Source organism: Phasianus colchicus, chromosome 1, assembly GCF_987193195.1.
Source record: "Phasianus colchicus chromosome 1, bPhaCol1.hap1.1, whole genome shotgun sequence".
NCBI classification, from domain to species: Eukaryota; Metazoa; Chordata; class Aves; order Galliformes; family Phasianidae; genus Phasianus; species Phasianus colchicus.
In genome coordinates this window covers 53725424-53741447 of record NC_143436.1, presented here as the reverse complement: position 1 = coordinate 53741447, position 16024 = coordinate 53725424, and the positions used below count along the sequence as shown (strand labels likewise).

At 42.9% G+C, this 16024-nt stretch overlaps 1 protein-coding gene across 3 annotated transcripts in view; it reads right to left on the bottom strand.

Moving 5' to 3' along the window:
* SYN3 (synapsin III) overlaps positions 1-16024 on the bottom strand; it is a 235705-nt gene that overhangs the window by 164750 nt on the left and 54931 nt on the right. For all 3 annotated transcript variants that reach the window (XM_090143143.1, XM_090143151.1, XM_031600069.2), the window contains one exon: positions 4355-4412. In XM_090143143.1, coding sequence (XP_089999269.1) covers positions 4355-4412 — 58 coding nt within the window. The remainder of the gene's footprint in view (positions 1-4354; positions 4413-16024) is intronic.

Below are 16024 nucleotides of genomic sequence, written 5' to 3'. Positions count from 1 at the left end.
AACTCTACCTTTTGAAAGGACCACTTCAAGCCACACATGAAAACATTGTTTTAGGATGAGAGGTACAATGGAAATAGAAGACATGATCTGTATTGCAATTATCTTCTGTATGAGCCAAGTACAACTTTTTCCTGATAATGTTGCCAATGAAGTCATAATCTATACCGCAATACTTTTCCAGAAGCATGTACATAGGAGTTCACTGAATAATCATTCCCTGAAAATAAACCAGGCAGTGGGAACAAGTGAATGAGCTGTGCGAGAAGAATGCATGTCAGACAGAGAGACGGACCCACCTCGTCACAGCAGGAAATGGTGGGAAGAAGACGGGTGGACAGACAACAGGAATCAAAATTTAGATAAGACTTTTGGCCTCATCAGAGACAATCTATTAGCTAATTCCAGGAAAGACTTTTTCTGAATGCACTGAAGTGCCTTTAGCAAATATCTAAAGGAAAGGTACTCAGACTGGGAGAAGTGCTGCTTGCTGTTGCCACTTAGGTCTATGCTCTCCTCTTTCCCTCATGCTCTTTCTTCATTTAGTGCGGGACACAGGGCCAAAGACAACCACCAGACCCACAGGGTTCAAGCTCTTGCTGTTGTCAGTACTGTGTCACAAAACCCTTTATTAAACTGGTGCATTTATTAAAAGGAGTCATGTCTCCTTTAGCATCCGTCCATTTTGTCAGGATAAACAAGCTCAACTCTTTCGGTTTGCTGTCACGAGTCAGGTCTCCACAGCCATCCCTGTGCACATATCCTACTCTGCACACATCCTGCTTGTGGGCATCTGTATCCTAGATGTGGGATGTGACCACTGCCCGCAGTATCATGATTTGGCCGATGGAGCTGTGGTTATCCAGGCCTCTGCTCCAACTCTCCTCCCATGTTCTGCTGGTGACACACAGCCATACAGTATCCTCTTTGTACATGGAGCAAGGATAACCCACAAGGAGATCCCCAACCCAGGACATTTTATTATCCATAGGGGAAATCCAAGGGTCATACGAAATCCTTATAGAATGCACAGTTTGGTTTTCATTGGGACAAGGCAGAGAAGATGTTGGAAGATGGTGCTAAATCAGTACCAGTTACCTTCAGTGATGGAAAATGAAAGAGTGTAAGGCCTACAGTACAATTCCTTCTCCTTCTGAGTAGACTGTATTTCCTAATGCCTCACATCCCCTGGCCAGTGAAGGAGAAAGATGGTCTGAGAAGATAAACGCAAAATTCATTTCAAGAGAGACTAAAAGAAGTGTTGTCAACTCCTGTGGCATTTATATTTCTTAATGCTGAGCTTAACCATATATCCATTTTATAGAATCAAACCTTTCATTTCTAAAAAAAATTCACTAGCTGTTCTATTTCTAGAGGGAAAGAGCTGCAGATGTATACCCTGCAGTTCCCAAAGCCAGAAATCATAAGGTAAGTAAAAGCAACAGCATGGATCAAAATTTAATGATCTTATTTTAAGCATAAACTAGGAATAGTATTTTTAGACTCAACTATACTGTGTAAGCTTAAACCCATTCTGAGTAGGACTTAAACCATCAGGATTTAAATGGGAATACGTCAAAGAGATTTTCACTTATCGATCAGTGTTTTGTTCAGTTTCAGGAATGACTACTGGTGCTACAAAAGGATGTGTAGTGAAAAAAATACCCAAATAATGGCAATTTAATGGAAACTGCCTCCAAAGTAAATGGGGTCCGAATTCAAGAGAGCATTTACACAGAAGTTTTATCTTGTGCAAATGTATGTTTTATGCCAAAATCAAATTATGTGTTTCTTGGAGTGGAAATATTTTGTTTATAAATACATCATACTTGCCTTGCTGAATGGTCTTCTAAATGGACTTATACCAAATTAACTTCTCTGTTTGGGGAAAAAAATCTTGCAGGAATATGCTGGAGATGTATTGGTGGGCTAAAGAGAGAAAGCTGCAGAGCTGCATTATACTTCTATCTGTGGATTAGCATCAAAGACACGACTTAGCAATGTCAATCAGTCTTCTTTGTGCCAGCACTAATTTTACTTGAAAATACTTAACTGTTACAACCCTCAGACTCCAACTGATAGTTGATAATAAAAGTCATTCATGCCCACTGCTTCTCTGAGGCCCAGGACTGAAACCCCCCGTACAACCAATGGCATTTGATTCCTCTTTCATTTAACAGATTGGCTTCCTATGTTTTGTTTTCTCCTGCATCCTTCCAGGACTGTGTTTGCTTCCCAGCACCCCAGCACTCAGCTTGACATATCTGAAAATGAAGTTGTGACCCTGAGTTTCAGTTAGGGATGGGTGACAACAAATTCTGCAGCCTCTAAGGCAAATTAATACATACATTTTGGACATCATGATGAAGATTAGAAGAGAAGAAGAAAAGATGGGAAAAAAGTCAGCCCTCACATTCATTTCAATTGAACAGAAGAAGAAAGTAGAAGCTACACATATACACTGGTTGCAGTGTCCCTGACAGCTCCTGCTCCTACTCACCAGCAACCAGGTATGCCCATAGAGTCTATTATCTCTTTTTAATGGTAATGGTTAGTGGTTAGCTGAAGACCAAGGGCCTGGAGGTGGCACTGAGGTTATTCAGTTCATTTCTACAGTAAACAAACAGAAAACCCTCTTCAAGAGTCCATAAAACTTATTTTCATACAAGCTGAGTCTTACAGAAGTAGCTTCCTAAGCAGCTGGATGGTATTTAACCCACTTCCCTGTGGCTTATCCAGTGTTTAATAGGAACTGAACCTCTGCTGAAGGAACTTGTTGAAACTTAATATTATGAAACTTCTGCCTGTTTCTCAAATTCAGCTGAAATCAGCCAATGCCTTCCGCAGTTTTGGGTGTGGGGGACAGACAACGAGACAGCATGATCACATATGTCTTGCATTCCTCGAACAACAGCCAAGGGGGAGAGGCAGCTCAGAGAGCTGGTAGGGGAGCTTAACCAGATTAGATAACTGACTTCCCACTGCTGAGAGAGAGGCTGTGCAGTTTTCAGTGCTCCTCCTCCATTATAAATAAGTGATGTTTTGACTTAAAAAATATTCCTATTTTCCTTCTCTGCTTCCCCCGCACCCCAACCTTCCAAAATGGATCACTAAGAAAGAAGATGCAATAGAGATGGAGGTGGATAAGGAAAGCAGCAAGACAGATTCTTCCTTCAGTTTAAACCAAATACTGAGCATTCTAGAAAAACAGCAAAATATTAATTCTGTCAGAAAAAAATAGGGTAGTTCTTTTTTCCAATATGATCTTTTTTCAAGACTATTGAACATTTGAATATTTCCTTTCGTGTTTTTCTGTTATTCAAACTGTTCTGTTACTTAGCTTTTCAAATCAAAAGTGTTTCTTCCTATAAAGTACAAAAAATTCTCCTAAGAGAAACTGTATTTCTGGTTGAAGCAATGATGTCTGGGTAGCTGAAGCAAGAACAAATGAAAAGAGGAAAATTAAGCATTCATATATCAGAGTTGCAAAAGATGACCTGCTAACCTTTCTGTCCTAGGCACAGATTTTGATCAGACTGTGCATCCACATGCAGTCTTAGGCAACTAGACAATATCCCAATGAAAAGAGAAGGAACAACTTTCATGGATACTGGATCTTGAGAAAGTCTTCAAAACCACTCCATGAGTACTTTTATATAAACACATGCACATCCACATATATGACACAGAATCACCAGATTTATAAAGACAGAAAATACCAGGTCATTCAAACATTCACCAGCTTTATTTACCCATCCAAGTAGTTTTACAGCCCTAAAGTGAAAAAAAGCAAGCACACGATTTCTTCACAATCGCAAATTCAGTTCTACATCTCTCTTATTATGCCTGCCTTCAAATTAGGCACCTGCAGATGGTTATTAACAATCATTTCTGCTGTGACAATCACACTCAGCACATCAGTCAATGCTGAAAAGATTGTGCTATGTGCAGTTATTTTGCATATGGAAACCAAAACTTTTAGACTTAAATCAGAATAAGTTGGAAGACTTCAATAACACACATGTGGAATATAACATCCCTAAGATGTACTTCTGTGTATCAGCTTTTCACTTTTACAGACACACATATGGAACTGAGGTAGTCTTCCAATGGAAGAAATGATAGTTCCACCACCAAAATGGAAAACTTAATTTTAAGTTGAATTAGTGACTGATTCTGCAAAGACAGAGAGAGAAGATAGGATATTTTCACTTAGGTCATACATCATCAACTGAAATGGACAAGTGTTAAAACTTGTCCCAGATCCTTTCTTCTCTTGGAGAAAATCCACAAACTATCTGTTGTTGAGACCTCAGCTCTGCCCACACACATTTCTTACAGGTAAGTTGTCACTGACCTGCTCCACACGGATATCAAATTCTCCATTCACCTTCTTCCCCTGGAAATACTTGGCCCTGCAGAAGAAATGAGAGATATGGGCATGGTTAAAGAGACTATGTGGCTCTCACTGCATACTATTTTGCTTCAGCAGTTCCATTTTTGCTGAAGAATTTTTATCCGGGTCATGGCATGTTTTCCTAATTCCCATCTTCTTCAGCCTTCTTTTCTCCAGGAGAAACCTGGAGATGAAAGCCAGATGAAAACCACATTGGAAAGTTCTTTCAAGGCTTGTGACTTTTTCATTTTATTTTCAAACTGAAAACCACATGTTCTCCTAATCTTTTCCAGAGCAACAGTGCTAATCAATGATTCCTCACTAATCTCATTTAATACCCGATCTCTATTCTGTAAAAGAAGGAGAACAAAGCAAGGCATGGCATCAAACTATTTTGTAAAGCTTTCTCTCTTGCTCACTCACTGAAGAGCTGCTTTCCCACTGCCTATCTTTCTACTACTAATTTAGAGAAATTGTATACTCATCTATAGTGTCCTGAATGTAGGATCTCCTGACCTGAGAAATGGTGTTTGTTTTCCAGCTGAATAGTGCAAGAAAGAACATTTCTTTGTGCCTTCCATCACTTCTTCTCCTAACTGCCTATGCAAGACAGACCACAGAGCACTTTCAGAGAGGAAAAAGCTGACATTTGCACTGGCATAGGAAAAAGGCAGACAATTTTAGTTTTTTTATTGTATACGATGCTTGTTATGTTGATCAGTCAGCAGGGAGATTGCCAATAGAATTTCCCCTGTGGATATTTGCTGAGGCATTGGCACAGGTCGTCCAGAGAAGTGGTGGATGACCCTTTCCTTGGACACACCCAAGATCAGGCTGGAGGGGCTCTGAGCACCTTGATCTACCTGTAGATGTTCCTGTTCATTGCAGAGGAATTGGACTGGATGATCTTTAAGAGTCCCTTTCAACCCAAATGGTTCTATGATTCTATTTCTCCCCACTTCTTCTCCTCATAAAACAAGCTCCACATAAGGAAACATGAACGTAGATCTTTTTCTCAGACCCCCCAAAATTTCAGGAAGATCATGTAGGTTCCAAAAAGCTCTTCTGTTTGAAAAGCACTGAAAACACAGTTAAGCCCTGCAAGATTTGTTTCCAGAGACAAAGTAACTCTCTGAGTTCTGTTTCCAATTGGCAAAGACAGGGCAGAATAAAAAAGTAAAGGAAAATGAAGGGAAGCCGGCTTTACTCCCTATTTTATATATTAGCAAAATAAGAAGCTGGCTCACATTTTTACTATGTGTCTATTTGTTCCAATAAAAAAGTAGAGAGAGCAGGGAGGCAATTTTCCTCATGGCTGAAATGCACCAGTTCTGAACTGAATTCTCCCCTCCTCCGGCAGTGAGAAATGTAAAGATGCTTTGTTCTGTGGTCCTGGCTCAAAACCAAATCAACTTTTTGTTTTTATTAGGAAAAGATATTAAAAAAAAAGTCACTTTTCCATGTGATTATAACCAGGGCATCTGAGGGCTATACCATGCTTCCCTTCCCAGACAGTCTATCCATCAGCATGGTCCTAATAAGATCTCTGCGTGGACCTTAAGTACAGGGACGGTGTAACAGCCAGGTGGTTCAGTGTGGCTCAAACAATCCCTGTCTAGTGTAACTAGCAGAGTTCGGCCACTTCTTACCCTCTTCTGAGTCTATGCATTGCATGAAAAACAGCAACTCACCAGACAAGTTGAGACATCACACCTCTAACAATAAACAGGAATGCTAAATGCACTCAATAATTCCACCATATTTCTAGAGGTATGGCTGGGTCTGGCAACATTCCTAGCTCCTAAGTACAGGGGATATTGCTAGACCCAGCAACTTCTGAAAAACTGGAATAAGATTTAAGTGGGCCCACAGGAACTGGTCTGAAATTTGAGGCACGCTATTCACTGGTACAAGCCTGTCTTATTCCCAGAACGCTCATAACATATGCTCCTTACCCACATTTATGAGACACACTTCCTCCCTCTATAGCCTCTCCACTATGCTGACCAGCTGGTTGCAGACTCCTTGGTGCTGCTTTGCTTCAGCTTGTAATGAAGTGTGATTAGCTGTGGTCTTTAGCTCGACACAGATGGAGCTAAGAGACTTCCACTCCCAGAAATTACCCTTCACGCAGTGAAAAGCCTTTTCTCTTGTGGTGAGGTATTGGAACAGGCTGCTCAGAGAGGTGGTGGAGTCACCGTCCCTGGAGGCGTTCCAGAACCATGTGGATATAGCCTGAGTGCCATGGTTAGTGGGCATGGTGGGGATGGGCTGGTGGTTGGACTAGATGATCTTAGTGGTCTTTTCCAACCTTAATTCTGTTATTCTGTGATTTTATTAACACTGGCTCAGCTCATGTATACAGACAGCACCAGGATTCCTGGTGCACATCAAGTTAGACACCGTGTGACCTCTTCTTCTTATCCCTCCTTCCATGCAGTTTGTCTCATTCTGTGTCTCAGGCAAGTATCTGTTACCAGAACAATATATCACTTTCTTTCAAAGACAGCTTTCAAGAGGGCTAACCTGTTCCAAGTGTCTCTGTAGACTACAGGTGCTGATCAATTTGCAGCCAAATAGTTAGGTCAGGCCACCATTTTGACACAGTCCAGGGTAAGAATGAAACTTTTCTTTCTGAAAACATTTCTGAAATGCATGGAGTGATGTTTTCAATTTCCTCCTGGTGTTTCAGAGCCCTGGGCTGTAGAGGCTATCATGCTGAAATGAAAAATGGCTTTAGCCTTGCCCTGGAGTCCTTGAAATTTTAAGTAAACCGGAATTGTTGCTGATGCTGTGGAAACATCATGATTCCTCTATGGCAAGAGGGAGCAATTTTTGGTCAGTACTGCACAGCACATGAAAGGGCTTCTGGTCAGAAAATCATAGAATCACAGAATCATAAAATTATAGAATCACAGCTGTGGACAGTGTTGCCACCCACCATATCAGCTTGCCTTGGGCCCCATTCAACCAGGCCTTGAACTCCTCCAAGGATGTGGAATTCACAACTTTGGGCAACCTGTTCCCTACAAGAGTACAGCAGGCAATGGATGGAGGAAAGAAAGAGCACGCTGACTGATGGGGATGCAGCAGAAATATGGGTACTTCTTGCAGGTCGGACAGTGTGCAAAACATCTATGAATAGTGTCTCCCCTAAATCAACATGAGCTGCTAGGTGCTGGGCTCCTCCGGGCCTCTGCCCAGGAAGTGACTTGTTATGGGATTACCTAGGCAGCTTGTAATGCAGCTGTGAGCCTCAACCAGAAGACCAGCCAAAAACCTTTCTAAGGAGCCTGGAAGTGTCCTCCTTCATCTCCATCACAGCCAGCCACCAGCAATCAGATTGGCTCATTGCCTGAGGTGGAGGCTGCCTCATAGCATCACCAGCTTGAGACAAGCACCGGCCACATGAGCCCATCTCAGGCAACCTTCAGTGCTGACCAATGATCAGCTGTCCAGCTCTTGGTTTTAAAGCACATCAGATGTTTATTTTTCTAGTTCACAGCATTATAATTTGGCTATGCGGGTTATAGATGGGGTGGTACGGTTGCGGTGATTTCAGCAAATTAGCATGTAAACATGTTTTGATTGATGCAAACTGCTGGGTCACACTTAGGAGCAGTTCTTGGGTGGGATTCGCTGTGCTAGGAAATGCATTTAGAGGTGGCCACATCAGCTGGGAGGAAGGAAGCACTGTAATGAACAGCCAAAGGCCTGCCCTGTCTCTCTGAGGGAGAACTTTCCTTGAAACTCTCAGCAAGGAAGCTGCACACGCTAGAAAAGGATAGGTTTTCTGGGTGCAAGGGCATCAGGCATTACTTCTGCTTTCTGCCTGAAATGGTAGCAGGGTCACAGGAAACCTGATGCCTCTCCTTATGAAGTAATTTGGAAAGAATAAAAGCTTGTTTTCCAGAGCTGCCTTGAAACAGTCCCACTTTTCCTCACTGACTGTGGCTGTGGGAAGCATATATGCATTTTTTCTGCTATATACAGAGCATATCCTGAATAGCAGCAGGGAAAAAACAAACCAACTGATAGTTTGATCAATTTACCTTGAATTACATACATCAGAGAGAAAATTCTCAGAAAACCCTTAACTGTATTGCTTAGATGCCTGAGCACTGATGCAAGGCTGCTAATAGACTTGTGAGGCACTCAAATACCAGCAGTGGAGTTAACACCTGTGATGTTACCCACCTGTGAGCAGGCTGACTTGCACTGCAGCTATGAGAGGGTGCCCAAATCTTTGTGCTCCCCTGCACCCATGCCATTTATATACATACAGCAAAGGAATTGCAGATGTGTTGCTTGTACAGAGCTCATGCCTTCTCCCCTGGAGTTATTTCTCCTCTCTTCCCTATGCTTTTTTTTCTTTTGATGCAAAGAAGCACATCAAAGCTGATTCAGAAGGCTGCTTTGGTACTTTCCTCTGAATCTTTGTGAAATGGAGACATTAGAGATGCAGCAGGGGAGTGCATAACTTCAGCCAGGCTGGAAAATGCTTTGCACAGGTGAGGAACAGAAGATGTACAGCTATCAAGTATCAGCTGGAGAAGATGCCTGAGGACCTCTTCCCTAGACACAGTGCCTCTAGGCAGCATTCTGTGTTAGAAAAGACCTAACACTAGCCTCAGCATCAGAATCAGCCAGGAAGGATGAGAGTTGAAGCAATGGACTGGAGGAGCACAGTGGTTCAAAAGCTGCTCCCACAGTTTATAATATAATAAATATTTTATAATAGATCACAATTTTATGTTGTTTTGTACTGTGGTGCCCTAAGCTGCACACAGTGCTGTAGGTGAGGTGGTACTAGCAGAGAGTAGAGTGGGACAATCCCTTCTCTCTGGGTCCCCCTGGGTTTGTGCCTCTGGGATAAGATGCAACAAAGAAAGGAAGGAAAGCCACTCTTTGGGTGGAGACCGCTTCTCACCTGGAGCTTGAGGGAGTGGGAGAAAGAAAGAGGGAGAGAAGTGCTGAGAGAGACATGGGTAAATAAGCCAAAAGGGATCAGTGGATACGTTTTAGAATTATCTGAATTATTTCCCTTGAAATTGCATCACAAATATTTCTCTCAAGCCCTTGGGAAAATGAGGCATAGCATTTCTTTCTGGAGCAGCTTAGAAAAGGCTGAGCTGGTGTCCCCGGGAATTGGGTGTGGGGGGACCTCATGGAGAGAGGCTGGGGGTTAGCCACTGTACGAAATCCCTGTGTCAAAGGGCCTGGGGGCCCAAGTGATGCACAAGGCACTCACTGTATGTCTGCATTGTCTCCTTCATAAAAGGGGCCGGGACTGGGAAAAAGGAGGTAGTTTCTAGGATACTGGCCAGCAGCTGCTGGAATGCCCGACCCCCCCAACCCCCAACAGGCTGTAAAAGCAGTGGGGAAGGAGGGGCATTTATGCCCTTTTTTTTTTCAGGGGTAAAAACAAGGGATGTTTTCGTTTCAGGGACCAGCCCTCAATGCCTTCCCCACTTCTCCCCAGTTTAGCAATTCCCAGCTGCAAACAAGAAGGACTTTTGAGACAGTCAAGTCCTGACTGCCCAGAGCACAGGGAAGAGAAAAATCACTGGGTTGAGTGCTGGAGTTTGCAATCTACTCGACCTCTTATCTACATCTGGTAAAGCCCAGAGACTTACACAATGATCAGCTGTGGGATGTGCTGGTTAGTAGTTAATATTTGTTAAGTAGGGTACCTAATAAATCCTAGAGGGTTGTTCAGGATAGTGAAGATGATAGAAAAGCATGATAGATGTATGTTTTCACATCTTGAACAACAGAGTTTTAATGACAGGTTAAATAGACCAGAGCCAAGAGCAAATAGAAGGGGATCCTCATTTTACAGGTAGGGAGGAAGCGACTAAAAGGTACGCTGAAGATTTAGGATGCTTCAAAAGGTAGCCCTAAATATACTGATACCTTGCCAGGAGCTCCACAGCAGTTTCAGCTCCAGCTTGGGATGCAGTGCTGCCATAGCCAGTCCCAGGGCTCCATGGGGTGAAATTAGCTTGCTGGAGCCACCTAATCCAGAGCCAGCCAGCTGCACTACAGGTACGTCCTCAGTGCCCGAGGCCAGATGGCAAGTTGATGGGAACAGAGCTCCTCTGTAACCTTCTTGGAACAACCACAAGCCAAGCCTGCTCTGTTTACTGTAAAACAGCCTGCAGGACATTACCAGCTATGGGATTACACAGGAAGAAATACCTCCATGCCTACTCCTGAAGAGGTTTGTGTCAGACTCTGATGGTGCTATGGAGTTGGTTCTTTTTTTGGATAAAGGATCTCCTCATGTTGAGGTCCTATGAGGTTGGATTAGATGATCCCCAGAAGTGTTCCTTCCAAACCCTTCAGTGATTCTTTGTGAGGTCCCACCCCACCCTATGGGGCCAGATGTAAGTTCTTGGCTTGAGCACACACAGAAAGGGAAATTCGGGGTAGGAAGGGAGAAGGGCTTTTTCCTTTCTCTCAAGACTAGGAGTTGACAAATGGAACCAAAGGTTTGGTTTCAGGGGAGGTCTGGGCCAGCAAACAAACAGCACTTTTAACAATCACAGACACCACTATTCTGGCACTCTTTCTATTCCTTCAACTGCAGAGTCCCACACAATGCTGGGCCCCCAGCATCTTCCTGTGCCACCTCATGCTCATGGCATGGGGATAATCAAAGAAATTGGCCAACAGAAGCAGCACTGGTGAGTGCAACACGATTACTTATGGGCAGGGCTTTTTGTATTCAAGCCACAAGGATAGGAAGGACATTTCGATGTGGGTCTTCCCCCACCAGGCTACACTCCAAGGGGCACACTCCCTCATGGTCATATTTCTGTTGGCAACAAACAGGACTGGGGAGGTGTGCTTTAAGCACGACATGAGGCAGCTATTTTATTTTGCATAGTATTCAAAATAGTACATCGCTGGCACATTTCTGCCTTGCTAAATCTAGATAGTATGGCTTGGAGCTGTTTGCAAGTAGTATCATTTTGTTGGGGATTGTGCAATGCTTTTTCCTGGTTCCTCCTTGGAATGGAAAACCTTTTTCTGCCCTCTTTGAATGTTAGGAGTTGGAGAAGTAGGCTAACTCACACAACTCTGAGAAAGGGCTCCTGGCTTCCAGCAGAAGAAATCTGTCTCACGAACCTTGAGAAACACATCTGAGGGATGTTGTTTTATTTTTTTTAATACGCACAGGGCTAGGCAGGACATTCTGAAGTTAAATTCTATGCATTTATAGGATCTCTGCTAAAGAAATTAAGGTCTCAGATTTGACTTGCATTAGCATATTTATAACCTGGTGGGGAATGTTTTCCATATTCCTTATGTCTATTTTTGTAATGATACTAATCCTTTACATTTCTGTATCACCTTTCATGCAAGAAGACTAGATCCCAAGTCGCTTTGCATATGCAGGACAAAAATACAGGCAGACATTCTGGTGATATACCTAAAACAGACTGAAAAGCAAAGTGATAAATGTGATTTGTTGAATACCACCAACAGTCTTACCTCTTTTTCACCCCTATGGCTGCCTGCTAGGGACTATTTCTGAAAATCTTCATGCTGCTTCCAAGAGTGCATACATACACACATACACACGCACGGTTTAACGCAAACATGCCTCCTCTGTTCCTAAAATGGAACTTTGCCCTCAAGTCACACTTGGTGTGGATTATAGAAACAGAAATATTCAGTCATGGTTAGACATCATTAAATAATGCAAATGTAAGGCTTTTAGCTAGATTTTTGAAAACATACATTTCTGTAGTTAGTTGTTGAAGTTATAGCTGAATAGTTGCACAGAACTTGTGAAATATTATAAGGTTATCTCTCTGCAATAAATGCAAATTCATAATTGTAGGCAGTTACCACCATATTAGATGATCATGGGTTTCTTAGCAGGAAATATTAACAAGTTTTGAAATTTAACCTGCAAATTCGTGAGGTCAAGCTTGAAGTATCAACTCTGAGTTATAAAGAGGTAAATGTTATAAAGTCCAAATTTAAAAGCTAGTCCTGATCTTCCTGCTGTATTTCAGTCAGTTAAGTACAGAAATATTCCTCTCGGTGTGAGCTTTCACATATCATCTTCAGCCTACTGAAAGCATGGAATGACTCACGGCATTCAAGATACTCATGGAATATCTTTAAAAAGCAGTTCTTTGCAAAAAATAAGGTCTGAGAAATTTCCAAATTACTAAAATTTACTATGAGACTGTTATATTTGACCAGCTACATTTTTGGACAAATGACATATTTAAGGTTCGATCAGAAGGAAAAATAGCTTTATTTCAATGAAAAAATGTTGATAATTTCCTTCATACAATGAAAAACAGTAATCCTGTCAGGTCAGCCCATAATTAGATCTGAGTCGAGACATTATTATTTTACAAAGAGTCATTTCAGATGTATTAAGAGGATTTCATTCAGTATTAATCATAGTTTTTCCCTTCTTTCATTTTTAAATTTTTGGAGACAATATGCTTAGGCAGATTTGGCTATAAAATAAATAGGAAAAATCAATTCAACTTTGCATCTCTTAAAATATCCTCAGTGGCTTGTTTTCAGTGAAACATGGCACAATCCTAGCACACAAAATCACATCACATAGGGCACACGCCTTTTGTGCAGGACAGCATAACCACTTGTAGTGCTTGAAACAGCCTGAAATTTGGATAACACATGCCAATGGCTTTGAAAATTGTCATGAGGTATTTCACAAATACAACTATGATATATAACAAACGCAGCAAGAACAAGTTTTTTATGCTGCCTGGTCCAGAAAGCAATGTTTTTAGCATATGTTGTTAATGGAGGCCTTAGCTGTGCTTGATCGCTTCCCAAATAATCTGTTTAAACACCAAGCATTAGGCTCAAAAGCTGAGCACTTTCGCAGAGGAGGTGGGTTAACAATTCACAATACTAAATACTGCTTGATCTGCTGAGACATTCAATCTGGCAAAAGCATGATTTTACTTAAGGGTGCTTTGAGCAAGGAAGTTGCCAGAGGTGGGATGCTTTCCTCCTGGCTGAGGTCAGGCTGCCGGAGTTGGCCCTTCTGCTGTTACATGGAGTCCTGCCATCCCCTTCCTTCGTGGTCTTGCTGCTTTTAGCTGTGTGTTTGCATGCATGTGTGTGTATTCATGTCTGAGCTCCCCTTTCCTGGCAGCTGCTCTGGGTGGGTTGTGGATACATTTTCAGGAGCCTCCCAAAGCACAATTACTGCTTCCCTGGTCTACAAGGAGCAGTTTCATTTTCTAAAGAGATGCACCCGGTTGAGTTTGCACCATTACTGGCTGAGGAGAAACAGAGCTTTCCTCTAATATGTCAGTGCATGGATACTGTCACTTCTGTGGTGCCTCTGAGGCCTGCCTGTCAAAGACAAGAGCACGAGGGAGCTGCACTGATAGCGCTTTCCTCTTGCACACATCCTGCATGGGGCAGATTAGCTGTGTGCTTCCTTGTGATGTACTCAAGCAGAGTCGTGGAGAAGGATGGAAAATTTGTCCAAACACTGCCACTTCAACAGAAAGCTGGGTGAGTTCCCCTGCTTTTAGTACCATGTATCTTTCTTTTACTGCTGCTAATGCAGAAAGCAGCTGACGATATTCTGTGGAGCTCACATTATTTTTATAGTGCTTTGTCTCTGGAATAAACCAGAGCATGCAACCTGTCAAGAGTGGCAAGGATTTTAGGGAAGAAGACAGGCCATGAATTCTCTTGGTGCTTTTCACTTCCTCCAGATCTCCAAGATATGCAGAGTGCTATAGTGTGCCATCAGAATCAGAGTAGCTCCTTAAAAATAGAAAGGATTGCCATTTGTCATTTTAAAGTGCCTTCAGCATGCACACGCCTATTTAGGTTGTTAGATCATTTCGTCACGCACTTGTGCAACACCTCGTTCCAGTCCATTAATTGCAGCTCTTTCTCTCTGCTGTAATACAAACAGTGATGATAAATTAATGTCTGGCTTGGCAATATTGCTAGAGTCTCCAATTATAAGAAAGTGTTTTCATTTAGAAAAGATAAATCAAATGGCAGATTCCATTGTCTCTCACTCTTCCTGTCTCTGAGCAAACTAGTCATTGTTGTCAACTGTGTGACTTGCTGCAAGGGAGGAAGACTCCTGCCCTTAAGATAAGGGTAGCACTTAAGTGGGCTTTTTTGGGGGGGGAGGGATCTTTTCTAGAGTTCAAAATAGAAAAGGAAAGGGCCCTCTCTTGAAAACAGAAGACAAAGGTTTGAACGGTAGCAAGAATCAGAGCAGACAGAAGTGAAATGCATTGCAAACATGATGCTCCTTCCAAAACCCAAGTCACCAGCACTGGAATGACAATAGGTTGTTGTTGTTGTTCACACTTGCAATTCTTGGAGTGTTTCTGTAATTGATGCAGAGTGAACAAGCCAGAATCTCCAGATAGCCACCTTTTTGGACGTGCCCTCACAAGGTAAACACTGCTGCCATTGGCCTTGGTCTGGTCAGATTGAGCTCATCTAACACAGTGGCTGAGAACAAGATGACTGCCATTACTCGGACGTACTTTACCAAGAATAAACATCCACAGAACCACTGCTCTTCACTGCTGTCAAGGGCTCCCTGAATTTCCTGGAGAGGTGAGAATCAGCTGCTAGCAGCACCCCTGTGGTCTGCTGGGGTGGTTGCACTGGCACTCTTTTCAGAAAGGACCACATTACCTTTAGGCTGGGACAGTCTATAGGCTAAGCATGTGTTTTTGCCCATATTACAGAGAGCCATGGTACACAAGGGTTGGTAGTATTTTCATAGTTTTCATGCCATGCATTTGCCACAAGACTGTGATGAATACACACAGCTATTTTGGTCAGTGTCCTCACAACATGACACGCAGAGTGAAAGCAGGGAGCCTTTTCAAGCAGCACTATTTGATACCTGTAAGTCTGTGGATAGAGGCAGAGAGCTGGGAAGACTGAATGGGGTTCTCCACCAGTAAAACCCCACAGACTGGCTTAGGCTGGAGGGGACTTTAAAGATCATCTAGTTCCAACCCCCTGCCATGGGCATGGCTGCTAACAACTAGATCAGCCTGCCCAGGTTCCCATCCAACATGGCCTTGAACACCTCCAGGGACAGGCACCTACAGCCATTTTGGGCAACCTGTTCCAGCACCTCAGCACTCTCTGAGTAAAAAATTTCTTCCTAACATCTAACTTAAATATACTCTCTTTTAGTTTAAAGCCGTTCTCCCTTGTCCTGTCACTATCAGACTGTGTGAGAAGTCAGTCTTCCTCCTGCTTGTAAGCTCCTTTCAAGTATTACAAGGCTGCAACAAAGTCTTCCCAGAGCCTTCCCTTCTCTGAGATAAACAAGATAAACTCCCTCAGACTGTCTTCAGGAGAGGTGCTCCAGCCCTCTGATCATCTTTGTGGCCTTCCTCTTTACCTGCTTGAGCAGCTCTGTACTTGAGCAGCTGAGGGCCTCAAGCCTGGATGCAGTACTCCAGATGGGGCCTCACAAGGACAGAGCAGATGGGGACAATTGCTTCCTTCACCCTGCTGGCCACCCCTCTTTTGATGCAGCCCAGGATGCTACTGGCCTTCCAGGCTGCAAGAGCTCACATGCAGATTTCTGTCCCTGAGAACTCCAAATCCTTCTCCACAAGG